Source organism: Melanerpes formicivorus, unplaced genomic scaffold, assembly GCF_026170545.1.
Source record: "Melanerpes formicivorus ecotype bairdi unplaced genomic scaffold, bMelFor1.0.p_v2 SCAF_1121, whole genome shotgun sequence".
NCBI lineage: Eukaryota > Metazoa > Chordata > Aves > Piciformes > Picidae > Melanerpes > Melanerpes formicivorus.
Window position 1 is genome coordinate 19,296 of NW_027143473.1, and position 27,301 is coordinate 46,596.

A 27,301-nucleotide genomic window follows, 5' to 3' on the forward strand; every position below is an offset into this window, starting at 1 on the left:
TTGTGGTCCCTTCCAACCCTGACTGATTCTGTGATTCTAAATAAAGCTACAAATGTTCAGCTTCCCTGTGCCTGGAGGATAACTGTCAGCTTTTTCCTTTCACAGCTTTTGAAGGAAATTATTGGCCCCACTTCATTCTCCAAAAGCAGAAAGAATCTCTGCAAAGAGGTAAGTGCCTGACCTGGTGTTAGTGCTCACACTGAGGCTATGAGGAGTAGCAGCTCCATTCAACATCAGCTCTGCACTGCAGAGGACCTCGTACAAAACACAGAATAGATCTAAAGTCCTGCCTCAAGGAAGAAATGTTTTAAAGCATTGCTTGTATAAATTCCAGATGAAGATTCTGCCTATAAAAAGATAAATATGTTGCTTTCCCTCTGGTATGGAAAGCCCTTTCATGTGCCTTGCTGGGCTTTGATGCCTAAGGATAGAAGCTGTGAGCGTTTTAGCAGCCTCCCACACTTACAGCTCTGTCCTTGAGGCTACTTGTGTGCTCTCTTTGATTTTCTTTCCTGCTGAATATTATCTAAACATAAAGGAAATGGATTGTTTTGATGCTGCAGAGTCCATTGCATTAAATAAAGCTGATTCCCCATACAGGCTAGGTCTTGTTTGACACCTTTGTGGGTGCCAGGGACAGTGGCACTGAGTGCAGCCTCAGCAGGTTTGCTGATGACACCGAGATGTGTGGTGCAGCAGACAGCTGGAGGGAAGGGATCCATCCAGAGGGAGCTGGACAGGCTGGAGAGGTGGGCACAAGCCAACCTCAGGAGGTTCAACCAGAGCAAGGGCAGGGTCCTGCAGCTGGGTGGAGGCAATCCCAGGCACAAATCCAGGCTGGGCAGGGACTGGCTGGAAAGCAGCCCTGAAGAGAGAGCCTTGGGGGTGCTGGGGGAGGAGAAGCTCAGCAGGAGCTCTCAGTGTGCACTTGCAGCCCAGAAAGCCAATCAGGGCCTGGGCTGCAGCAGCAGAAGTGTGGCCAGCAGGGCAAGGGAGGTGATTCTCCCCCTCTGCTCAGCTCTGGGGAGACCCCACCTGCAGTACTGCCTCCAGTTCTGGAGCCCCTATGGCAAGAGGGATCTGGAGGGGCTGGAAGGTGTCCAGAGCAGGGCCAGGAGGATGAGCAGAGGGCTGGAGCACCTCTCCTGTGAGGACAGACTGAAGGAGTTGGGGCTGTTGAGTCTGGAGGAGAGAAGGCTCCCAGGTGACCTCATTGTGGCCTTCCAGGATCTGAAGGGGGCTCCGGGAAGGCTGGGGAGGGACTGCTCAGGATCTGAGGCAGTGCTAGGACTAGGGGGAATGGAATGAAGCTGGAGGTGGGGAGATTGAGGCTGGAGGGGAGGAGGAAGTTCTTCCCCAGGAGAGTGGTGAAGCCCTGGAATGGGTTGTGCAGGGAGGTGGTTGAGACCCCAGCCCTGGAGGTGTTTAAGGCCAGGCTGGCTGAGGCTGTGGCCAGGCTGATCTAGTGTGGGGTGTCCCTGCCCATGGCAGGGGGGTTGGAACTGGATGATCCTTGTGCTCCCTTCCAACCCTGAATGATACTATGATCTAGGTGAGACTGCTTTACAGGTTGCAGGTTAAACCAAACTTATGTGCCAAAGAAAGACCAGAATGAGGAATTGTTCCTTCTCACCTCCATACCCAGCAGCCCATGGTCAGATCTCTGCTTCACCATCCAGCTGTGTCAGCTGAAGATGTTGTTTTCCCAGTTCTGGTAGTTTCCCAGCAGCTTTCCCTGAATGCCCAGAATGGCTTGTGTGAACACACCCAAATCTGCAAGAAAACAAACTGAATGGTGCCACATCCAGCTGGTGGCCAGTCACTAGTGGTGTGCCCCAGGGAGCAGTGCTGGGCCCTGTGCTCTTTGACATCTTCATTGATGATCTGGATGAGGGCATTGAGTCCATCAGCAGTAAATTTGCTGACGACACCGAGCTGGGGGCAGGAGTTGATCTGCTGGAGGGTAGAGAGGCTCTGCAGAGGGACCTTGCCAGGCTGGGCAGATGGGCAGAGGCCAAGGGCAGGAGATGGAACACATCCAAGTGCCAGGTTCTGCACATTGGCCACCACAACCCCAGGCAGAGCTACAGGCTGGGGTCAGAGTGGCTGAGAGCAGCCAGGCAGAGAGGGACCTGGGGGTGCTGGTTGATGATAGGCTGAACATGAGCCTGCAGTGTGCCCAGGCAGCCAGGAGGGCGAAGGGCATCCTGGCCTGCATCAAGAACAGTGTGGGCAGCAGGAGCAGGGAGGTCATTCTGCCCCTGTACACTGCACTGGTTAGGCCACACCTTGAGACCTGTGTCCAGTTCTGGGCCCCTCAGGTTAGGAAGGAGGTTGAGCTGCTGGAAGGTGTCCAGAGAAGGGCAACAAGGCTGGGGAGGGGTCTGGAGCAGAGCCCTGTGAGGAGAGGCTGAGGGAGCTGGGGTTGCTTAGCCTGGAGAAGAGGAGGCTCAGGGGAGACATTCTTGCTCTCTACAACTACCTTAAGGGAGGTTGTACCCAGGAGGGGGTTGGTCTCTTCTCCCAGACACCCAGCACCAGAACAAGAGGACACAGTCTCAGGCTGCACCAGGGGAGGTTTAGGTTGGATGTTAGGAAGAAGTTCTACACAGAGAGAGTGATTGCCCATTGGAATGTGCTGCCCAGGGAGGTGGTGGAGTCACCATCCCTGGAGGTGTTCAGGGGGAGACTTGATAGGGTGCTTGGTGCCATGGGTTAATTGTTTAGGTGGTGTTGGATTGGTTTATAGGTTGGACTTGATGATCTTGAAGCTCTCTTCCAACCTGGTCTATTCTATCCTATTCTTCTATTCTATTCTAATTACTGCAAATTTGTGCTAGTCCTTCTGAGTCTAAGGAATGCAAAAGGCAGTAAGACATCATCTCACTCAAGTCAAAACACATGCCATGATCAAAACACAAAATAATTGGCATATTATAGCTTTAAAGTACTAAACATCTAAGCTGTCAAAAGTATTGAGAGAATGGTTGCAGTGGCAAAAAATCCAAGCTGTCAGAAGTGTTGTTAGAAAGGCAGATGTCATTAAAATGTTAACTCAGAGTTGAGATGGTACCTTTTGGCAGCAGAGATTGTGGTGTCACAAGGAAATTTCCCTTTGGTTCAAGTAGTTGGAAGCCAGAGCACAAGGAGGGTGAGCAGATAATGCCAACAGCCTGCCTGAACTGAAAATAATTGGAGACTGAGGGAGCATCTGTCTATGCACTTGACCTGAGGGTACCATTCCCTTGGGTGATCTCTTAATGATCACTGCTGGAAATAAGATCCTGAGCTACATCAATGCTTGGTCAGAAGCAGTACAACTCCCCACACGTCCCCTTCTGAAGAAATCAGAGGCATTGGCTGTTCAATTTCAATCTGATTCCTTTGCGACAAGAATGAGTAAATGGCATCATGAAGCCATGCTGTATTTTACAGGCTGTGCTGTTCCTCTGCTAAGACAGGATACAGAAGAACAAACCAGAACAGAACAGAACAGAACAGAACAGAACAGAACAGAATAGAATAGAATAGAATAGAATAGAATAGAATAGAATAGAATAGAATAGAATAGAATAGAATAGAATAGGTGTTGAGCACAGGGCAGAATGACCTCCCTGCTCCTGCTGGCCACACTCTTCCTGATGCAGGCCAAGATGCCATTGGTCTTCTTGGCCACCTGGGCACACTGCAGGCTCATGTTCAGCCTACTATCAACCACTACCCCCAGGTTCCTTTCTGCCTGTCTGCTCTCAGCCACTCTGACCTCAGCCTGTAGCACTGCCTGGGGTGGTTGTGGCCAATGTGTAGAACCTGGCACTTGGATGTGTTCATTCTCCTGCCCTTGGACTCTGCCCATCTGTCCAGCCTGTTGAGGTCCCTCTGCAGAGCTTCTCTACCCTCTAAGAGATCTACTCCTGCCCCCAGCTTGGTGTCATCTGCAAATTTACTGATGATGGACTCAATGCCCCCTTCCAGATCACCAATAAAGCTACTGAACAGGATGGGGCCCAGCAGTGATCCCTGGGGGACACCACTAGTGCCTGGCTGCCAGCTGGATGCTCTGCCTCCAACTGGTTTTTGCACTTCCTGACTTGAGATAAAATTCTGAGTCTGCACCTCAAAAAAAATGTAATAAATAACTAAATAAAACACAGGGATGCTGCTCACACAATTAGTCTGAGCAGATGCTCACCAGTTTCTCCTGTTAGTTATGTTTGAAATGGCAACCACAAGGAGTAAATGTGCTGGTGGGAGACCTAAATCCATTTTTCTCTCTCACTTTCCTAGTTCTGAGCAAGGACTCCTGTTCCACCTGGGGAGGAGGGCATTTTTCCACCTTTGACAAATACCAGTACGACTTCACTGGGACCTGCAACTACATCTTTGCAACTGTATGCGATGAAACCAGCCCAGACTTCAACATTCAGTTCCGCCGTGGGCTGGACAAAAGAATCAAGAGGATCATTGTGGAGCTGGGCCCTGCTGTCGTCATTGTGGAGAAAGGCACCATCTTTGTCAGGAATGTTGGGTAAGAGTCTCTGAGGGAGCAGGAGAAAAGTGCTTAGAGAAGGCCAGGAGTTGTGTAGGAGCTGCACTAAAGAGGGCTATCAAAAATTAATGCATAAATTAGGGAAGGGAGAAGAGCTGAATGGACTCTACTGCCATTTCTTCTCATCAAGCATTGGGATGGGATGGGATGGGATGGGATGGGATGGGTTGGGATGGGATGGGATGGGATGGGATGGGATGGGATGGGATAGAATAGAATAGAATAGAATAGAATAGAATAGAATAGAATAGAATAGAATAGAATAGAATAGAATAGAATTAACCAAGTTAGAAAATAACTTCAAGATCATCAAGTCCAACCTGTCACTCAACACCATCTCATCAACTAAACCACAGCACCAAGCACCCCATCCAGGCTCTTCCTAAACATCTCCAGGGATGGTGACTCCACCACCTCCCTGGGCAGCACATTCCAGTGGCCAATTACTCTTTCTGGAAAGAATTTCTTCCTAACCTCCAGCCTAAACCTCCCCTGGCACAGCTTGAGACTGTGTCCTCTTGTTCTGGTGCTGGGTGCCTAGGAGAAGAGGCCAACCTCTACCTGTCTACAACCTCCTTTCAGGAAGCTGGAGAGAGCAAGAAGGTCTCCCCTGAGCCTCCTCTTCTCCAGGCTAAGCAACTCCAGCTCCCTCAGCCTCTCCTCTCAGGGCTGTGCTCTAGACCCCTCCCCAGCTCCATTGCCCTTCTCTAGACATGTTCCTCAAATTCTTCTGTTTTGCTTAGAGTTCATTTGATTTGGGACTTGGATTCTGAACCCTCCATGCTAAAGCTTACACAGGTAGAGGGTAGAAGAGAACCTTTGAACTACTCAATCAACAGACAAATATTGCCCAGGGAGGTTGTGATGCCTTCTGCCTGGAGATGTTCAAGGCCAGGCTGAATGAGACCTTGAGCAACCTGGGCTTGTGGGAGGTGTCCCTGCCTATGGCACAAGGTGGGAACTGGATGGTCTTTAAGGTCCCTTCCTCCTGTTCCAGTGTCTCACCACCCATAGTGTATATAACTCTAGTCTAATAAAACCCAACCAAGTGAAGCTGCCATGTGCTGTGCAAACATTTCCACTAGTACAATGATTATGCCACCATCTCCTGCTGCTTCTCTGATGCATCTGCTGACATGGGCTTTCAATCAACAGAAATGTCAATGTATCTCAAAATGTTAAGCTATAAATGAGTTAAAAACAAACAAACAAACAAGCAAAGCACAACTATTTCCTATGTAGCCAGGTGGGGGTTGGTCTCTTCTCCCAGGCAACCAGCACCAGAACAAGAGGACACAGTCTCAAGCTATGCCAGGGGAAGATTAGGCTGGAGGTGAGGAGAAAGTTCTTCACAGAAAGAGAGATTGGTCATGAAATGTGATGCCCAGGGAGGTGGTGGAGTCACCCTGCCTGGAGGTGCTCAAAAAAGGCTTGGATGTGGCACTTGGAGCCATGGTTTAGCTGTCAGGAGGTGTTAGGTATTAGGTAATAGGTTGGACTTGATGAGCTCTGAGCTCTTTTCCAACCTGGATGATTCTATGATTCTATATTCAGGTCGTAGGTGGATTCTATCTAAAACAGACCACTGAAAACTGTCTCCTATTGGGATGAGGAGGTCAGTTTCTCTTCTCCCTTCCTTGCAGCATCATCCAGTTGCCTTACACCAGCAATGGAATTCAAATAGCGCCTTACGGGCGCAACATCCGCCTGGTGGCCAAGCTGATGGAGATGGAACTGGTGGTCATGTGGAACAACGACGACTACCTCATGGTTAGTCAAACGTGCTCATGAAGGAGAAGGCAGAATTCTCACTGACTGACTGGAATGCCAAGAACTCTTTAGACTTAAAAGCTGCCTTTTGCATCTGTTTCACCTCAACATGAGGAGAAACTTGTTTGCAGTGGAGGCGATGGAGCAGTGGAGCAGGCTGCCCAGGGGGGTTGTGGAGTCTCCTTTGCTGGAGACTTTCAAAACCTGCCTGGATGCATTCCTCTGTGTACTACCCTGGGTGATCCTGCTTTTGTCAGGGGGGTTGGACTGGATGATCTCTGGAGGTCCCTTCCAGCCTCTAACATTCTGTGATTCTGTGTTTGGTCTTTGGATATTTACTCTTTCCCTGCTGCACCAGTTTCTCTTGAAATCAACAACTTGGCTTTGGTACCTGCATGATCCTTGCACTTCCAGCCACCCATGCTGCGATCTGTGGATGCTCTCACAGAGTTTAAACTTCACTCAGGCTGTAGCAGCAGCTCCAAGGCTTTGCTAAGGGGAAGGTGATGTTGTTTAAAGATGGGGCTGTTCAGTCTGCAGAAGAGAAGGCTCCCAGGTGACCTCATTGTGGCCTTCCAGGATCTGAAGGGGGCCTACAGGAAGGCTGGGGAAGGACTTCTCAGGATCTCAGGTAGTGATAGGACTAGGGGGAATGGAATGAAGCTGGAGGTGGGGAGATTCAGGCTAGATGTGAGGAGGAGGTTCTTCCCCATGAGAGTGGTGAAGCCCTGGAATGGGTTGTCCAGGGAGGTGGTCGAGGCCCCATCCCTGGAGGTGTTTAAGAGCAGGCTGGCTGAGGCTGTGGCCAGGCTGATGTAGTGTGGGGTGTCCCTGCCCATGGCAGGGGGGTTGGAACTAGATGATTCTTGTGGTCCCTTCCAACCCTCACTGATACTATGATACTATGATACTATGTGTGGAATTTCATAGTGCATGCCATAGTTTTGTCATTTCCTCTGTGCTCCCCCTGGACATCTTCTGGTTTCAGACACGTGGTGCTCCTACCAGCTCCTTTATTTCTGAATCATTTCATGTTTTCCCTCAAAAATCCCTGATATCTTTTAGAGAAGAGGATACATATTCTCAGCATGACCTGTGAAATCAATGCCTTAAATGGCACTGAATGCTAAACTGGTTAGTTTGCTAAACCAGGGCTGTTCAGCCTGAAGAAGAGAATCACAGAATGACCAAGGCTGGAAGAGACCTCAAAGATCATCCAGTCCAACCTGTCACCACAGACCTCATGACTAAACCATGGCACCAAGTGCCACATCCAATCCCCTCCAGGGATGGGGACTCCACCACCTCCCTGGGCAGCACATTCCAATGCCTAACAACTATCTCAGTGAAGCAGACAACTCCTGAGAGACCTAATAGTGAACTTCTAAGTACCTGAAGGGGGCTACAAGTAGGAAGGGAAGACACTGTTTGCAAAGGGATAGGATGAGGACAAATGGCTTCAGACTAGAGAAGAGCAGATTTAGATTGGATGTTAGGAATGAGGGCAGTGGAACACTACAGCAGGTTGCCCAGGAAGGTGGTTGAGGCCCCATCCCTGTAGATATTCAATGTGAGGCTGGGCAGAGCTCTGGGCAACCTGATCTAGTTGAGGATGTCTCTGCTGACTGCAGAGGGGTTGGACTGGATGAGCTTTGGAGCTCCCTTCCAACCCTGAGCATTCCATATGCCATAAATTGTCTGGGAGATTGATCAGCATCACTACCACACCTGTAGCAGGAAATGAAACTGGGATGTGTCCACACTACAGTCTATGTGCAGCCAGATTATTTCCTGTGATCTAAGGTCTTCATAACAAGTCATTGTTTGTAGCCAGTAATCATAGGACCAGTTTACTCTCCAGAGCAATGGATAATTGAATAACCTTCTTCAGATTTCCTTCATGTAACCTTTGTTTTCTAAAGAGAACAAACCTGAAATTCAAGCAAGGAAATAACATCACTTCCTTTTTTTTCCCCCTTCTGTCTCTTTAAAATATTCTCTGCAAGTGTCTCAGAATCTTATTCTTTCATTGAATCAGAAAGTGGCAATAATCACCATTTGGCTCTTGGTAAAGAAGGCTGAGTCATAGAATGGCTCAGACTGGGAGGGACCTGAGATCATCTATTCCACCCTCCCTACCATAGGCAGGGACAGCCCTCAACTAGATTTTGGCTCCTCAAGGCCTCATCCAACCTGGCCTGGAACACCCCCAGAGAAGAGGCATCCAGAACCTCCCTGGGCAGCCTGTTCCAGAGCCTCACCACCCTCATACTGAGGAACTTCTTCCTAAGCTCCAGTCAAACCCTGCTCTGCCTCAGCTTCAAACCATATCCCCTTGTCCTGATGTAAGTACTCTCAGCACCCTTCCTGTAGAAACACTTCAGGTAAGTTACAGCTTTCAAAACTCACCCTCCAGTCAAGTCATTGAATTTAATGAGGAGGATCACCTTGAACTGGATCCTTGAAGTGCACCTGTTTGAGGAAGGTAATGCTGGATGGATAATTTTACTCAGGGTGGTGCTTTTAAATGTTTTCTTTTGCTTCATTTTAGGTGCTGACTGAAAAAAAATATATGGGGAAGATCTGTGGGATGTGTGGGAATTATGATGGCTATGAACTGAATGAATTTGTGAGTGAAGGTAAGCTCCAAAGGCAGGTCAGATGGAAGAAGAAGCTAAATTCAGCCAAGGTGGAAGGTTAATGATGTAATAACTTTGTCCTGACTGCTCACTGAGTGTCAGGATTGAGTGAAACACTCCCAAAGGTCACCAGTTATTGTCTTCTGGTGATCCTACACCCCATTAGAATAGAATAGAATTAACCAGGTTGGAAAAGACCTTCGAGATCATTAAGTCCAACCTGTCACCCAGCATCATCTGATCAACTAAACCATGGCACCAAGTGCCTCATCCAGGCTCTTCTTAAACACTTCCAGTGATGGTGACTCCACCACCTCCCTGAGCAGCACATTCCAATGGCCAATCTCTGTCTGTGAAGAATTTCTTCCTATCATCCAGCCTTATTATTTGCTTTGATTCTAATACTGTGGGTTCCTCAGAAAAGCAATAAGAACTCTGTTGCTGGGGAAGGAGAAGCTCACCAGGAGCTCTCAGTGTGCACTTGCAGCCCAGAAAGCCAAGCAGAGCCTGGGCTGCAGCAGGAGAAGTGTGGCCAGCAGGGCAAGGGAGGTGATTCTCCCCCTCTGCTCAGCTCTGGGGAGACCCCACCTGCAGTACTGCCTCCAGTTCTGGAGCCCCTGTGACAAGAGGGATCTGGAGGTGCTGGAAGGTGTCCAGAGCAGGGCCAGGAGGATGAGCAGAGGGCTGGAGCACCTCTCCTGTGAGGACAGACTGAAGGAGTTGGGGCTGTTCAGTCTGCAGAAGAGAAGGCTCCCAGGTGACCTTATTGTGGCCTTCCAGGATCTGAAGGGGGCTCCAGGAAGGCTGGGGAGGGACTGCTCAGGATCTCAGGCAGTGCTAGGACTAGGGGGAATGGACTGAAGCTGGAGGTGGGGAGATTGAGGCTGGAGGGGAGGAGGAAGTTCTTCCCCATGAGAGTGGTGAAGCCCTGGGATGGGTTGTGCAGGGAGGTGGTTGGGGCCCTGTCCCTGGAGGTGTTTAAGGCCAGGCTGGCTGAGGCTGTGGCCAGGCTGATCTAGTGTGGGGTGTCCCTGCCCATGGCAGGGGGGTTGGAACTGGCTGATCCTTGTGGTCCCTTCCAACCCTGACTGATACTATGATACTATGATACTTACAATTTAGAAGCAAGTTGCAGGGCTCAGAGCCTCACCTAACTGTCCCACCAGCCTGGGTTCATAGCAAGGCACAAAGAAGCAAGAATGAGGCTATAGCCAGAAAAGAACATAGAGGACACAAACATTAATAAGTAGCTTGTCCCAGTAAAGGTAGATTTGAGAACACAATGGTGCTGAGAGCTTGACATCTGCATGTGGTTTGGGGGGGTCACTTCAGAGTCACTCTAATCTGGTCTGTTGTGCTAATGCCCACTAGCAGTTGGAGCACATTACACACACTCTTGGAGCACATCTCCTGGTTTGGCTTCAGTTTGAAGGAACTCTGTATGCCAAGAGTACTCCACCATGGAAATCAGATTGGATGCAGCAGGGATGTGTGGAAGATGTGTTTTTAAAGCACACTGCCAAACTGAGCTACAGAGAACAGTAAACTGCTCTCAGATTCACACATCCAGATGCAGTTTTCCATCCACATCACAGAAGAGAGTTCTACAAACACACAATATTTTAGGGGTGGTGAAGACTTTAACCCCAGCATGTAGGGGGAAATATAAGAATGAGTGATGAGGAGGCATGAATCAGCAGCTGGCAAGAGATAACAGAGCTGGCAGGAAAAGAGTAGCTGCTGGTATAATGTAAGGTGGTGGATGTGACGGATAAGGAAACAGCTCAGAGCTGTGATCAAGCTGGTTGCAGCATGCTTGAGTGATAGACTCCAGTTAAAAGGCAAAAGAGGTGGTTGTCATCATCAGGAAGATGAATTATTAGGACCTGTCTCAGTCCAAGAGGAGAATCTACATTTTACTGCCTCACAGCAAGGAAACAAATCCCTGTGGGCTTCTTCCTGACAAATTCTAACACTTCCATTTGCAGGTAAACTGCTGGATACATATAAATTTGCTGCATTGCAGAAAATGGATGATCCATCAGAGATCTGCCTGTCTGAGGAGATAGCAGTCTCCACCACTCCTCACAACAAATATGTAAGCAAGGTCTTCTTGGCCTTTCTGCAGCCTGGGGCTTAACAGAGGTGGAGGAGAGAGAGAAATCAGCTATGGAGAGGCAGTGGCTTCAAAGACTTCCATCCAAATGGATAAATCAACATTTGTACAGCATGATAGGAGAGAGTCCTGTGAGGAGAGGCTGAGAGCCCTGGGGCTTTTTAGACTGGAGAGGAGAAGTCTGAGAGGGGATTTCATAAATGTCTATAAATATCTGAGGGTTGGGGGTCAAGAGGGAGGGGACAGGGACAGGCTCTGCTCAGTTGCACCCTGGGATAGGACAAGGGGTAAACATTGCTAGGAACAATTCTCTTTCTCTTTCCATCTAGGCCATGATCTGCTCTCAGCTACTGAACTTGGTGTCACCAACTTGCAGCGTGCCAAAGGACGGGTTTGTTGTTCGCTGCCAGCTGGACATGCAGGACTGCAGCGAGCCAGGGCAAAACAACTGCACCTGCTCCACCCTCTCAGAGTATTCAAGGCAGTGTGCCATGGCCCACCAAACAGTGTACAACTGGAGGACTGAAAACCTCTGCTGTAAGTTCCAGTGACCATACTTAACCTGGCTACATCTTTCACAGGCTGAGAATGGTAATCCAGTGGAATTTAAATCAACTGATAGAAAAGTCTCTACTCTCTGACATCCAAGACCATTTCTGTAGAACAGTAAAGCACTGAGGAGAGTGTGGAAGCCTCAAAGAGAAGAAGGAAGCAGGAAACACAGCTCCCATGTCTAAATCAAATCATAGAACTATTTGGGTTGGACAGGACCCTCTGCAATCCTCAAATACAGCAGGTTGCTCAGAGCCCCAGACAAGCCCGCCTGCACCAGTTCCAGGATTGAGACATCTAACCCCTCTCTGGGCAGTCTGGGACAGGGTTTCACCACCCTCAGTGTCAAAAAAATTCTTCTGTCTGGTCTGAATCTCCCTCTTTAAGTTTACAGCCATCACTTCTTGCCCGGTATCAACAGGCCCTGCTCATAAAACTGTCTCCATCTTTGTTTAAATACTGGCTCTTCCTAAACACCTCCAGTGATGCTGACTCCACCACCTCCCCAGGCAGCACATTCCAATGGCAAATCTCTCTTCCTGTGAAGAATTTCTTCCTAACCTCCAGCCTAAACCTCCCCTGGCACAGCTTGAGACTGTGTCCTCTTGTTCGTGTGCTGATTGCCTGGGAGAAGAGCCCAACCCCCACCTGGCTACAACCTCCCTGCAGGGAGTTGGAGAGAGCAAGAAGGTCTCCCCTGAGCCTCCTCTTCTCCAGGCTAAGCAACCCCAGCTCCCTCAGCCTCTCCTCACAGGGCTGTGCTCCAGACCCCTCCCCAGCTTTCTTGCCCTTCTCTGGACACCTTCCAGCAAGTCAACCTCCTTCCTAACCTGAGGAGCCCAGAACTGGACACAGGACTCAAGGTGTGCCCTAAGCAGAGCTGAGCACAGGGCACAATGACCTCCATGCTCCTGCTGGCCACACTGTTCCTGATGCAGGCCAGGATGCCATTGGCCTTCTTGTCCCCCAGGGGCACACTGCAGGCTCATGTTCAGCCTACCATCAACCAGCACCCCCAGGTCCCTCTCTACCTGGCTGCTCTCAGCCACTCTGACCCCAGCCTGTAGCACTGCCTGGGGTGGTTGGGGCCAGTGTGGGTCCTGGCACTTAGATGTGTTCAACCTCATGCCTTTGGAGTTTCTAATAGAGAGGGCATGAAAAATTTATCAAAGCCAGAGGGAATGCAGTGCTAATGATGAATACTGAGATGATGAATTGAGTGCTGGGGCAAGGTAAGGGAATGTTAGTGACAGAAATCACAAGGTCTTCTCCATCCCAGGTGGCAGATGAGAAATTCTTTTGTGTGTACATTTTTAAGAGTCTTAACATTTTCCCTGCTTGTTGTTGCAGCTGTGGGAACATGTTCTGCCAACCAGATCTATGAGGAATGTGGTTCTCCATGCATTAAAACTTGTTCCAACCCCGAGTACAGCTGTTCCAGTCACTGTACCTATGGCTGCTTTTGTCCAGAAGGTGACATTTCTGTATTCATCATATTCTAAATGGCCCATACAAATGGGGTTTGGCATATATCCAGTCCAGTGGAATTGGTTTCTTAATAATGACCTAGCAGTGCATTGCAGGGCATTGTGCTGCTAGAACTCTGCCTATGTTTGACTCAGACCCAGGGCTAAACTCCAGCACCCAGTGACCCCTGATCAGGAAAAGGAGAGGAGCACCATGAAATGAAAAGGGATTTTATGAGGCAGCCAAACTAATGCCAACACCAACAGAAAGCAGACAAAGTTATACTCCTCCCAGCAGAGGTACAGCAGTCCATGGGAGCACAATGAGAAGCAGGGCAGCAAAAAGCACAGGAAAAGGCAAACACCCAAACAAAACCTCCACCATCCTCAAGAAACCTCCCTCTTCATACTGAGCCTGATGTTCATAGTCTGCAATCACCTGTAGCCAACTCAGGTCTGCTGTCTTGGCTGACTCCAAGCTGCTAACAGCCTGCAGTCACCTGCTGCTGAAGCTGGTGGAGGGTCTTGTGAGGAGTGGCTGAGGGAACTGGGGTTGTTTAGCCTGGAGAAAAGGAGGCTGTGGGGAGAACTTCTGTCTCTCTACTGCTCCCTGAAAGGAGGCTGGAGCCAGGTGAGGGTTGATCTCCCTAGTAACAAGTGACAGAATGAGAGGAAATGGCCTCAAGCTCCACTAGAGGAGGTTTAGATTGGAGAAACTTCTTCACTGAAGTTCTCAAACACTGAAACAGGCTTTCCAGGGAGGTGATTGAATGCCCATCCCTGTTTAAAAGATGCAGAGATGTGGGGCTGAGGGCCATGGTTTAGCACCAGCCTTGGTAGAGTTAGAGAATGGTTTGATTTGTTGATCTTAAAGGTTTTTGTCCAAGAGAAATGGCTCTATCATTCCATGATTCTCAAGCTCATTTTGGAAGGTGTCTGATTCACCATGAGAGTGGTGAAGCCCTGGAATGGGTTGTCCAGGGAGGTAGTTGAGGCCCTGTCCCTGGAGGTGTTTAAGCCCAGGCTGGCTGAGGCTGTGGCCAGGCTGATCTAGTGTGGGGTGTCCCTGCCCATGGCAGGGGTGTTGGAACTGGATGATCCTTGTGGTCCCTTCCAACCCTGACTGATACTATGATACTATGATGTATAATATCTTTAGTGCTAAGGAAGGACATGGAGAAGTATTTATGTTGGTTTACCTTCTCTGGCAGGAACCATTCTTGATGATATCTCAAAGAACAGAACTTGTGTTCACATTGAGCAGTGTCCATGTTCACTGAATGGCAAAATATATGCTCCTGGAGAGACCATGAAAGCTGCATGTAGGACCTGGTGAGTAGCAGCAGGCACTTTCATCAGAGGATGGGAGGTCTCCTCACCAAGAGATGGGGAAATGTAGCCCAGCTTCTAAGAGGGCAGCTGCAAATGTGTCACACCATCTCTGAGGCCACCTTCCCTCAGTGCCACAAAGCACAGATGTGCAGCTGGAGATGCAGGTGTCTCATTTCCTGGTTAATCTGAACAGATAAGAATGCTCCTGCAGGCCACTTAAAGCAGTAACATTTTTATCTCACAGAATCACAGAATGTCCTGGGTTGGAAGGGACTTCCAAGACCATCCAGTCCAACCTTCAACCCAGCGCTGCCAAGTCACCACTAAACCATGTCCCTAAGTGCCAGGTCCACACATTTAAATACCTCCAGGGATGGTGACTCCACCACTGCCCTGCACAGACCATTCCAATGTCTGAAAACCCTTTCAGTGAAGAAATATTTCCTAACATCCAGCCTGAGCCTCCTCTGCTGCAATTTGTATCCATGTTCTCTAGTCCTTGCACTTGCCACCAGGAAGAAGAGGCTTGTCCCCTTCTCACTCCACCCTCCCTTCAGGTAGTTGTAGAAGGCAAGAAGGTCTCCCTTCAGCATTCTTATCACCAGGCCCTTCAGCCCTTCCTTGAAGCCCAGGTGCTCCAGGTCCTTCACCAGCTTTGCTGCCCTTCTCTGGCCATGCTCCAGCTCTTGAATGTCCTTGCTGTAGTGAGGGGCCCAGAACTGAACACAATATTGAAGGTAGGACCTCACCAGTACCAAGTACAGGGGCACGATCCCCTCCCTGTTCCTGCTGGCCACAGTGTTTCTCATACAAGCCAGGATGCCATTGGCCTTCTTGGCCACCTGGACACTGCTGACTCATGTTCAGTCAACTGCCAATGATACCCCCAAGTCCCTTTCGAAGTTGCAGCTTTCCAAACACACATAGAAACATAGAATTGTCAGGGTTGGAAGGGACCTCAAGGATCAGATAGTTCCAAACCCCCTGTCATGGGCAAGGACACCTCACACTACAGCAGGTTGCTCACAGCCACATCCAGCCTGGCTGCAAACACCTCCAGGCAGGAGGCTTCCACCACCGCCCTGGGCAACGTGGGCCAGGCTCTCACCACCCTCCTGGCCAACAACTTCCTAATATCCAATCTGAATCTCCCCTCCTCTAGCTTGGACCTATCCCCTGCAGTCCTATCACTCCCTGACACCCTCAAAAGTCCCTCCCCAGCTTTCTTATAGGCACCCTTAAGATACTGGAAGGTCACAATTAGGTCTCCTTGAAGCCTTCTCCTCTCTGACTGCACAACCCCAACTCTCTCAGTCTGTCCTCATAGCAGAGCAGCTCCAGCCCTCTACTCATCCTCATGGCCTTTCTCTGGACACACTCCAGCATGTCCAGATCCTTCCTGTAATAGGTGCTCCAGAACTGGATGCAGAACTGGACATCCCCAAGACTGTAGCTTACCATGGGGTTGTTACAAATTGAGTGCAGGACCTGCCACTTGACCTTGTTGAACCTTGTCTCATCAATCTAACCTGCCCAGGTCCTGCTGAACCTTCCCTACCCTCTAGCAGATCAACACAGCCACCCAGTTTGGTGTCACCTGCAAGCTTACTGAGGGTGCCTTGATCCCCTCACCCAGTAGTGAACCCTGGGGGACACTGCTTGTGAGCAGCCATCTGCCAGATTTGGAGGTCAAATCAGTATAAAGCAACCCCCTTGTGTTTCCAGTTTCTTCCTGGCAATCCCTGATCAGCATTTCTGATCACTGCTGAAAACTGAACTTCTGGTTTGCACCAGGAAATCATTACAATATTTTTAAAATGTGGAAAGTTTCTCTCCCCCCTCAGAAGTGGAATTAGGTTTGGTTTTTTTTCTGGTGTTGCTTCCCTTGCTCTCATAATGCCAATAAGTAAAATAAAGGATAAATTAAGGAACTGGATCCTGTGATGGGTTATGCCCATCCTGAAAGCAGGGGGGAGAGGGCTTGTGAGGGAATTGCCCTCCCTGGAGGGGGTTTTCCCCCTGGGAAACTGAGTTAGTCTGTTCCACTCCCCCTCCCTGTCCAGCAAGCCTTTAAAAAGGAGGACATTGCAGCCATTAGCTCTCTTGGCTCCCTGCTTCTCTGCCATGTGGTCAGGCCTGATCCTTCTCCCTGCTACATCCACACCTCTGCAAAGAGACTGGTTTTGTATTCTTAGTTTTTCCCCATCCATCCTTGTTCCTTGTCCTTGTGAACCCTTCCTGTTATTGTTGCTGTTATATATGTGTATATATATATTGTTTAAAGAATTTTTTTTACCTCTCTACTTCCAGACCAACTCCAAATTATTTCTTGGTGGATTTGCTCCTTCCCTTTTTTCTCTCTCTATTGGGAAATGGGGCAGGGGGAGACAGGGGAGGGATTCTCAGCCTTGCCCCCATCTGATCCCCCTTATATCCCAGTTAAGGCTCAAGCCACCACAGATCCTCAGAACTGTGTCAATGAACTTTGTCTTTCATGACTAATCTGTTGATTAAAGTTTACTAACAGCATCTTGGAATGGAGATGAGCAGCTTCAACTGATATATGCAGAGCAAAGCCAAACATAGAAAGGAGAAAAGTGATAGAAATGATATTTGTATCACTAAGTTTTTAGCCCATTAATAGATGTCACAACAGTGGAAATGCAAGTTCAGGATGTCCAGATATGTCACACTGTGTTTACTAACCCGTTTTGCACCTTGAGCAGCTACAGCAAAACCTCCAGACAGGAGGATCCAATCCTCTGCTGGTAAATGGTGAGCTAGTATGAGAATAACCTCACACCAAACATCTTGTTTTCCTCAGCACGTGTCTGATGGGTCAGTGGAACTGCAAAGAGCTGCCCTGCCCTGGAAGGTGTTCGCTGGAAGGAGGCTCCTTTGTGACCACATTTGATTCTAGACCATACAGGTTCCATGGGGTTTGCACTTATGTCCTTATGAAGGTAATTCCTGCAGCCCAGAAACACACAATATTGATTGGAAAGAGATCCACTGAATCATTTAGGCTGAAAAGGACCCCTAAGGTCATCAAATCCAACTACTAACCCAACGCTACCAACTCTGCTGTTAAACTGTGTCCCTCAGCACCACACCTACAAGTCTTTGAGATGCCTCCAGGGATGGGGACTCCACCACTGCTCTGGGATGCCTGTTCCAGGGCTCATCAACCCCTTTAGCATGGGAATTTTCATTGCTATCCAACTTAAACCTCCCTTGGCCCAAGTTGTGGACACTTACTCTCATACTATCACTTGCTACTTGGAGGAACACACCAACACCCACCTCACTACACCCTCCTTTAAGGTAGTTGTAGAGAGTGGGAAGGTCTCCCCAATATATTTCAGTCTAGTTTTGATTTCCACTTGCAATGCACACTCTTCTTACAATACAGATTTATTCTACGCTTTGTTGTCATTCTGACACAGACTTCCCTCTCCTGTTTTCCTCCAGAGCTCCAGTTTGCCACACAATGGAACCCTAATGGCTGTGTATGAAAAGTCTGGCTACTCTCATTCTGAGACATCACTCAGTGCTATCATCTACCTGTCTTCAAAGGTCAGTGCTCCTTTCACAGGGTCTCTCCAGCCTGTCAGTAACCAGTACTGAAAGTCATTGCCAGTAGCCTGAACTGAAACATTATAGGGAAGAGATAGGGAAGTCAGGTCATGCATGTACAGTACAGATCCACTTTGCCACATCAACTGTTGTGTCCAAAGTGAAAAGTGAGATATGGAAAGTGAAATAAACATGAAAAGTAAAGTATGGAAAGTGAAACAAAAATGAAAAGTGAAATAAATGCAAAAAGTGAAATAAATATGGAAAGTGAAGTATGAAAAGTGAAATAAATATGGAAAGTGAAGCATGAAAAGTGAAATAAATATGGAAAGTGAAGCATGAAAAGTGAAGCATGAAAAGTGAAATGTGGAAGGTGAATAACATGGGGGAAAAGCTGGAATCCACCTGTTCCTATTAGATAGGTCATTGATAGTTGGAGTGGTTTGAGCCTTAACTGGAAGTTAAGAGCTCAGATGGGGGCAAGGCTCCTCCCTCCCAACAGAGTGGGAAGAAAAAGGAAAGGGAGGGAGCAAATCCACCAAGCAATAATTTGGAGTCAGCTTGGAAGTAGAGAGGTAAAGAGTTTCTTTTAAACAATATACATATAACAATAACAGGTAAGGTTCACAAGGGCAGGGAACAAGATGGATGGGAGGGGGAAAAGAAACAAGAATACAAAACCAGTCTCTCTCTGAAGAGGCACAGAGGCAGCAGGGAGAAGGATCAGGCCAAATCACATGGCAGAGGAGCAGGAAAGCAGCTGCAGTAGCTCTCATCCAGGAGAGGCAGGAGCCAAAAGGAGACCTAATGGTTGCAATGTCCTCCCTTTTATACCCTAGCTGGGCAGGGAGGGGGGAGTGGAACAGCCTCAGTTTCCCAGGGGGAAAACACCCTGCAGGGAGGGCAAAGCACTCACAAGCCCTCCCCCCTTTGTTTTCAGGATGGGCATTAAGCCACCACAACAATGCAGGTGCAAAGGTTACAGAGCACACAAATAGCATCAGTGCAGCTTATCTCTTCTGAGCCATGTCCTTCTCTTACAGGACAAGATTGTGATCTCTCAGAATGAACTCCTCACTGATGATGATGAACTTAAGAAGCTGCCTTACAGATCAGGTACAGAAAAGGGAATAAAGATCACAAGTCCTGATGAGGATAATATAAAATACCTAGAAAATAATGAATGAATGAGGATTAAATGAAGCAGCTGGTTTACATAACCCAGCATCTTTCCTCTCTTAGTTGCCAACAACAAAGGGTTGTTGGAAGGTGAAAATGTTCACTGTTGCTGCTGTGCCTCTTGGAGAGTTGTGTGTGGAAGATGACTGGTAGGCAGAATGCATGCAAATCCCAACTTTGCCATATCCTATGCATCAGAATCCCTGTTTCTAGCTATCCTTGTTCTTGCAGGAGACATCACCGTTTTCAGGCAGTCCTCAATGTACATCCACGTGCATACAACCTTCGGGCTGGAGCTCGTGGTTCAAACGACACCTGTGTTCCAGGCCTACGTGAAAGTAGGATCACAGTACAAAGGCAGGACCCGGGGTAAGAAATCTCATCCCCATCTGAAGGAGAAAAGGCAGGAGTGGAGTTTGGAATGGAATGGAAAGGAATGGAAAGGAATGGAATGGAATGGAAAGGAATGGAATGGAATGGAATGGAATAGAATGGAATAGAATAGAATAGAATAGAATAGAATAGAATAGAACCAGACCAGACCAGGTTGGAAGAGACCTTCAAGATCATCGCGTCCAACCTATCAACTAATCCAACACCACCTAATCTACTAAACCACGGCACCAATCACCCCATCAAGTCTCCTCCTGAACACCTCCAGTGATGGTGACTCCACCACCTCCCTGGGCAGCCCATTCCAATGGGCAATCACTCTCTCTGTATAGAACTTCTTCCTGACCTCCAGCCTAAACCTCCCCTGGTGCAGCCTGAGGCTGTGTCCTCTTGTTCTGGTGCTGGGTGCCTGGGAGAAGAGACCAACTCCCAGCTGGCTACAACCTCCCTTAAGGTAGTTGTAGAGAGCAATAAGGCCTCCCCAGAGTCTCCTCCTCTCCAGGCTAAGCAACCCCAGCTCCCTCAGCCTCTCCTCATAGGGCTGAGTTCCAAACCCCTCACCAACTTCATTGCCCTTCTCTGGACTCATTCCAGCAAGTCAACCTCCTTCCTAAACTGAGGGCCCCAGAATTGGATACAGAACTCATAGAATCATAGAATAATTAAGGTTGGAAAAGACCTTTAGGATCATCCAGTCCAGCCATTTACCCAAATACCATGACCACTAAACCCCTATTCTGAAGTGCCACATCTGCAGCTTCTTGAACATCTCCAGGGATGGTGGAGTTATCATCCCTGGAGGTGTTCAAGAGGGGATTGGATGTGGCAGATGGTGCCATGGTTTAGTCATGAGGTCTGTGGTGACAGGTTGGGCTTGATGATCTTTGAGGTCTCTTCCAATCCTGGTGATTCTGTGTGACTCCACCACCTTCCTCAGCACAGCACAGAGAAGGACCTGTTGGAGAAGGTCCAGAGAAGCCATAGTGGTGATGAGAGGGCTGGAAGCCCTCTGCTGTAAGGCCAGGCTGAGAGAGTTGGAGTTGTTCAGCCTGGAGTGGAGAAGGTTCCAGGGAGACCTTCTGATGGCTTTTCAGGGCTTCAAGGGCAGAGCAGAAAGCTGGGGACAGACTTCTGAGCAAGGCCTGTAGTGCTAAGACAAGGGACAATGGCATCAAACTAGAGAAGAGTAGATTTAAATTGGATGTTAGGAACAAGTTCTGCACCAGGAGGCTGCTGGAACACTGGAACAGGTTGCCCAGGCAAGTGGTTGGGGCCCCAACCCTGGAGCTATTCAAGGTGAGGCTGGACAGGGCTCTATGACCACATCCTGGTCTCCAAACTGGTGACACATGGGTTTGATGGGTGGACCACTAGATGGATAAGGAACTGGCTTGATGACCGCACCCAAAGAGTGGCTGTCAATGGCTCCATGTCCCAGTGGAGGCCAGGGACAAGCGGAGTCCCTCAGGGATCAGTCCTGGGACCTGTCTTATTCAACATCTTTGTGGGTGCCAGGGACAGTGGCATTGAGTGCACCCTCAGCAAGTTTGCTGATGACACCAAGCTGTGTGGTGCAGCAGACACGCTGGAGGGAAGGGAGGCCATCCAGAGGGACCTTGACAGGCTGGAGAGGTGGGCACAGGCCAACCTCATGAAGTTCAATAAGAGCAAGTGCAGGGTCCTGCATCTGGGTCGAGGCAATCCCAGGCACAAATACAGGCTGGGCAGGGACTGGCTGGAAAGTAGCCCTGAGGAGAGAGACTTGTGGGTGCTGGTGGACAAAAAGCTCAACATGAGCTCTCAGTGTGCACTTGCAGCCCGCAAAGCCAATCAGATCCTGGGCTGCATCAGGAGAAGTGTGGCCAGCAGGGCAAGGGAGGTGATCCTCCCCCTCTGCTCAGCCCTGGTGAGACCCCACCTGGAGTACTGTGTCCAGTTCTGGAGCCCCTATTACAAGAGGGATGTGGAGGTGCTGGAACGTGTCCAGAGAAGGGCCACAAGGATGAGCAGAGGGCTGGAGCACCTCTCCTATGAGGACAGACTGAAGGAGTTGGGGCTGTTCAGTCTGGAGAAGAGAAGGCTCCAAGGTGACCTAATTGTCGCCTTCCAGTATCTGAAAGGGGCCTACAGGAAGGCTGGGGAAGGACTTCTCAGGATCTCAGGTAGTGATAGGACTAGGGGGAATGGAATGAAGCTGGAGGTGGGGAGATTCAGGCTAGATGTGAGGAGGAGGTTCTTCACCATGAGAGTGGTGAGACCCTGGAATATGTTGTCCAGGGAGGTGGTCGAGGCCCCATCCCTGGGGGTGTTTAAGAGCAGGCTGGATGAGGCTCTGTCCAGCCTGATCTAGTGTGGGGTGTCCCTGCCCATGGCAGGGGGGTTGGAACTAGATGATCCTTGTGGTCCCTTCCAACCCTGAATGAAACTATGAAACTATGATCTAGTTGAGGATGTCCCTGCTGAGTGCAGAGGGGGTTGGACTGGATGACCTCTGGAGGTCCATTCCAACCCAGACCATTCTATGGTTCTGTGATTCATTTGTACCTTTTCCACCCCTTTCTGATGTGATTAGGTTTGTGTGGCAATTACAATGGAGACACTACAGATGACTTCATGACTAGCATGGACATCACTGAAGGGACAGCCTCCCTCTTTGTCGATTCCTGGAGGGCAGGGAATTGCCATCCTGCTCTAGAGAGAGAGATCGACCCTTGTGCTTTGAGTCAGCTGAACAGTAAGTAGATGATCCTGTTGCAACAGATCTCTCCAGCTAGCTTTGGCTGACACTTCCACAAGCCCACACCAGGGGAATGAGAGAGACTGAGAGAAGCAAAGACTGAAATAGCTGAGCATCACAAGTTCTGTCACCAAGCTACATCTGATTTCTAGCAGACATGTCTGCTGAAAGCTCATCAGATCCTACTCTGGTGATATGGGGCTGAGAGGATGAATGAGAGGGTTTTGATGGTTTCCAGTGAAACTGCAACATCCAGGGATGTCTCAGACTTGCTCAGCAGTGCTGTGACAGCTTCAGGGCTTTGTCTTCTCAAGACCATCAGGCTTAAGAAGAAAATCCCTACTGAGCTGTTTGAACAAAAGCAGTCTGCAAGCTAACAAGCTAAGAAGTTGTCCTTTTGTTCAATCCATCATTGCCAAAAGCTCAGCTAGAGGAGTGTGTCCAGGGCTTTTTTTCATTTCTTGTGCCTTTTTTTTTATCTCATTCCATTTCTTTTCCCTTAACTTTCTCTGGTTTGTGTCCATGATTTGCTCCCCTTAGAAATATCTGCTGAGACTCACTGCTCCGTTCTCACCAAGAAGGGCACAGCGTTTGAGAAATGCCATGCTGTGGTGAACCCTCTTCCTTTCTACAAGGTAGGAAGTTATGATAGACACTGCACACAGATGGAGTCAATCTGTACAAGGACTACTCCATCTGCTCCATCTGGACCAGAATGTTCTCTCATATACAGTATCCCACTCTTTTGGATCAGCAACAGACAGAAGCTGAGGAACAAGTGTGGTCGTGAGAAGGATGTCTCCACCACACTAAAAGTCTGTTTGTTCGTAGGCACCAGGCCCAGCCCTATGAATCAGCAGGTGGTTTTGCTCATGCTGCAGCTCTCCATGATGGCAGCTTTAACCATGCCAAGTATTGATTTTCCCACGTGCACATTTGGGCTCATTATATTTGACAGTCTCTACAAAGCAGTTTGAAAATTAATAGTGAAAAGCAGTGCATTAAAAAATGGCATTTGGGGGATACTAAATGTATTTGTTTCATGTCAATCAAGCAGTGGTGATCATCTTTTTCACCAGCTTTAGTTATGCAGTACTTTGCATGACTTAGCCCTGCAGTTCAGCCTGGTATCAGAGAATTATAGAGTCATTTAGATTAGAGAAGACCTTTGAGATCATAGAATCCTAGAATGACTTGGGTTGGAAGGGACCCTAAAGGTCATATAGTTTCAACCCCCTGCCATGGGCAGGCACACCTCCTACTAGAGCAGGTTGCTCAAGGTACCACCCAGCCTGGTTTTAAGATCACAGAATAACAGAATCACAGAACCACCAAGGTTGTAAGAGACCTCAAAGATCATCAAGTCCAACGAGTCCAACCCTTAACCCAGCACTGCCAGGTCACCACTAAGTCATAGAATTATAGAATCAATAAGGTTGGAAGAGACCTCAAAGATCATCAAGTCCAACCTGTCACCCAACACCTCATGACTACTAAACCATAGCTCCAAGGGCCACATCGAATCCCTTTTGGAACACCTCAGCACCACTTCTGTGTGGCTTTTTGTAGCCTTCCAGAGTTTAACACTTCCAAATGCCTGCTCCCCAGTAACAGAGTACTCTCCATGTATTGGGTTTCAGAGATGTGTCTACCAAGCCTGTAATTATGAAGAGACCTTTCCTTACATCTGTTCTGCCCTGGGATCATATGCACGGACGTGTGGTTCAATGGGTTTAATCCTGGAGAACTGGAGAAACGTCATGGACAACTGCAGTAAGTAACTGAACCAACCCTTATCAGGCTGCCACCAGATCATAGAATCATAGAATCAGTAGAATAGAATCAATAGAATCAATGAAAAAGACCTCAAAGATCATCAAGTCCAACCTGTCACCCAACACCTCATGACTACTAGGCCATGGCTCCAAGTGCCACATCCAATCCCCTCTTGAACACCTCCAGGGATGGGGACTCCACCACCTCCCTGGGCAGCACATTCCAGTGGCCAATTACTCTTTCTGGAAGAGCTTTCTCCTCACCTCCAGCCTAAACCTCCTCTAGCACAGCTTGAGACTGTGTCCTCTTGTTCTGGTGCTGGGTGCCTAGGAGAAGAGGCCAACCTCTACCTGTCTACAACCTCCCTTCAGGAAGCTGTAGAGAGCAAGAAGGTCTCCCCTGAGCCTCCTCTTCTCCAGATGAAACAACCCCAGCTCCCTCAGCCTCTCCTCATAGGGCTTGTGCTCCAGACTTCTCCCCAGCCTCGATGCCCTTCTCTGGACACTTCATGATCTGCCTTCTCTGCTGCACATCAGGAAGAGAGTTGCCTTTCCTAAGGGACAGGATATGTGGATGATGTTCAACATGCACTCTTGTCTCCTTTTACAGCTGTTACTTGTACTGGCAATCAAACATTCAGCTACAACACTCAGGCATGTGACAGGACATGCTTGTCACTCTCCAACCGAGCCCTGGAATGTCACCCAACTGACATCCCTATTGAAGGCTGCCACTGCCCTGAAGGAACTTACCTGAACCACAAGCAGGAGTGCGTGCGCAAGTCTCACTGTCCCTGCTACATAGACGAGAGAAAGTACATCCTACCTGACCAGTCCACAGTCACTGCTGGAGTTACCTGGTAAGAGTGTCAGGTTTCATGATTAACAAACTGAAAACAGGCCTGAGGGGGCTTCATGGGTCTCTGTGGAGGGTCAAGAGCAGTAAGCAGCGAAGCACCACACAGCCACTTGCTCGCTCCGGCTGGATGCAGCAGGGAATCAGACAACAACAGCAAGAACATTTGTGGGTTCAGATGAGGACAGATATTAAACTGTGCTGTACTATTAATAAGCAAAATGAAGCTTATTTAATGAGCCAAGCAGCATGTACAATCAAAGCTAAGTAAGGAATTAATTCACTCCTTCCCATCAGTGGGCAGATGTTTAGACATTTCCAGGGTAGCAGGAATTCATCATGCATAATGGTTACTTGGGAAGACAAGCACCAACCATAACTCCAAACACCTTTCCTTCCTCCCTCCTTACCTGAGCTTTTGTTTGCTCAGAACGAGGGTAATGCTACCACAAGGGTAGTGGAACACTGCAACAGGTTGCCCAGGGAAATGGCTGAGGACCCAACCCTTGGAGATACTCCAGGTGAGGCTGGACAGGGCTCTGTGCAACCTGATCTAGAGGAGGATGTCCCTGCTGACTGCAGAAGGGGCTGGACTAGATGACCTTTGGAGGTCCTTTCCAACCCGGACCACTCTATGATTCTATGCTGTATAGCTTGGAATATTCCTTTGGTCAGCTGGGGTCAGCTGTGCTGGCTGTATCCCCTTTCAGCTTCTAGTGGGCTCTCAGTCTGCTCACTGGTGGAAGAGCTTAAGAAGCAGAGAAACTCTTGACAGCAGTATCTAAACCAACATTGTGTCACCACCACTCTCTTGGTCACAAAGTCCAGAGCAGCACCATCAAGCTGTTGGGAAGAAAATTAACTCTATTCCAGCCCAAATCAGTATAACAAAGGTTTATTTCTTAAGGCATATTTTTTGCCCTTTCCTAAAATACAAAGATTCTTAAAAGAGCAAAATGAATTTGACTTACCTTAAGCTTGCAAATGTTAAGGGGAAATATTAGGAGACAATAGGTAAGATCTGATTATTCCTAGTAGGAGGTTTTGTCAGCAGCCTCTATGAGAGTGGTGAGATGCTGGAGCAGGTTGTCCAGACAAGTGGTAGATGCCTCATCCCTGGAAGCATTTAAGACGAGGTTGGATGAGGCTTTGAGCAACCTGATCTAGTAGGAGGAGTCCTGTCCATGTCAGGGGTGTTAGAATTAGATGATCATTAAGGTCCCTTCCAACTCAAGCCATTCTGTGACAGATGTTTAGAATAAACCAAACCAGGTTGGAAGAGATCTTCAAGATCATTGCGTCCAACCCATCAGCCAATCCAACCCACCCAAACAGCTAACCCATGGCACCAAGCACCCCAGCAAGTCTCCTCCTAAACACCTCCAATGATGGCGACTCCACCAGCTCCCCAGGCAGCCCATTCCAATGAGCAATCACTCTGTGTAGAACTTCTTCCTAACATCCAACCTGAACCTCCCCTGGCACAGCCTGAGACTGTGTCCTCTTGTTCTAGTACTGGCTGCCTGGGAGAAGAGACCAGCCTCTGCCTGTCTACAACCTCCCTTCAGGTAGTTGTAGAGAGTGATAAGGTCACCCCTGAGTCTCCTCTTCTCCAGGCTGAGCAACCCCAGCTCCCTCAGTCTTTCCTCACAGGGCTGTGTTCCAAACCCCTCAGCAACTTTGTTGCCCTTCTCTGGACACGCTCCAGCAAGTCAACTTCCTTCCTAAACTGAGGGGCTCAGAACTGGACACAGGACTCAAGCTGTGGCCTAACCAGTGCAGTATACAGGGGCAGAATGACCTCCCTGCTCCTGCTGGCCACACTCTTCCTGATGCAGGCCAGGATGCCATTGGCCCTCCTGGCTGCCTGGGCACACTGCAGGCTCATGTTCAGCCTACCATCGACCAGTACCCCCAGGTCCCTCTCTGCCTGGCTGCTCTCCAGCCACTCTGACCCCAGCCTGTAGCCCTGCATGGGGTTGTTGTGGCCACTGTGCAGAACCTGGCACTTGGATGTGTTCAATCTCCTGCCCTTGGCCTCTGCCCATCTGTCCAGCCTGGCAAGGTCCCTCTGCAGAGCCTTTCTACCCTCCAGCAGATCAACTCCTGCCCCCAGTTTGGTGTCATCTGCAAATGTACTGCTGATGGACTCAATGCCCTCATCCAGATCATCAATGAAGATGTTAAAGAACACAGGGCCCAGCACTGCTCTCTGGGGCACACCACTGGTGCCTGGCTGCCAGCTGGCTATGGCACCATTCACCACCACTCTCTGGGCTCAGCCATCCAGCCAGTTCCTAACCCATCACAGTGTGCTCCTGTCCAAGCCAGGGGCTGACAGCTTGGCCAGCAGTTTGCTAT

The 27,301-nt window shown here is 49.0% G+C and overlaps 1 protein-coding gene across 1 annotated transcript in view; it reads left to right on the plus strand.

The window, feature by feature from the left end:
- Positions 1-27,301, plus strand: part of LOC137461101 (mucin-6) — a 52,663-nt gene that overhangs the window by 14,246 nt on the left and 11,116 nt on the right. The window contains exons 2-17 of the mRNA XM_068171001.1: positions 106-168; positions 4,288-4,528; positions 6,193-6,319; positions 8,871-8,958; positions 10,947-11,056; positions 11,404-11,611; positions 12,977-13,099; positions 14,304-14,424; positions 17,249-17,387; positions 17,896-18,000; positions 19,044-19,116; positions 19,411-19,548; positions 22,145-22,306; positions 22,850-22,944; positions 23,950-24,082; positions 24,695-24,944. Of these exons, the coding sequence (XP_068027102.1) occupies positions 106-168; positions 4,288-4,528; positions 6,193-6,319; positions 8,871-8,958; positions 10,947-11,056; positions 11,404-11,611; positions 12,977-13,099; positions 14,304-14,424; positions 17,249-17,387; positions 17,896-18,000; positions 19,044-19,116; positions 19,411-19,548; positions 22,145-22,306; positions 22,850-22,944; positions 23,950-24,082; positions 24,695-24,944 (2,176 nt within the window). The remainder of the gene's footprint in view (positions 1-105; positions 169-4,287; positions 4,529-6,192; positions 6,320-8,870; positions 8,959-10,946; positions 11,057-11,403; positions 11,612-12,976; positions 13,100-14,303; positions 14,425-17,248; positions 17,388-17,895; positions 18,001-19,043; positions 19,117-19,410; positions 19,549-22,144; positions 22,307-22,849; positions 22,945-23,949; positions 24,083-24,694; positions 24,945-27,301) is intronic.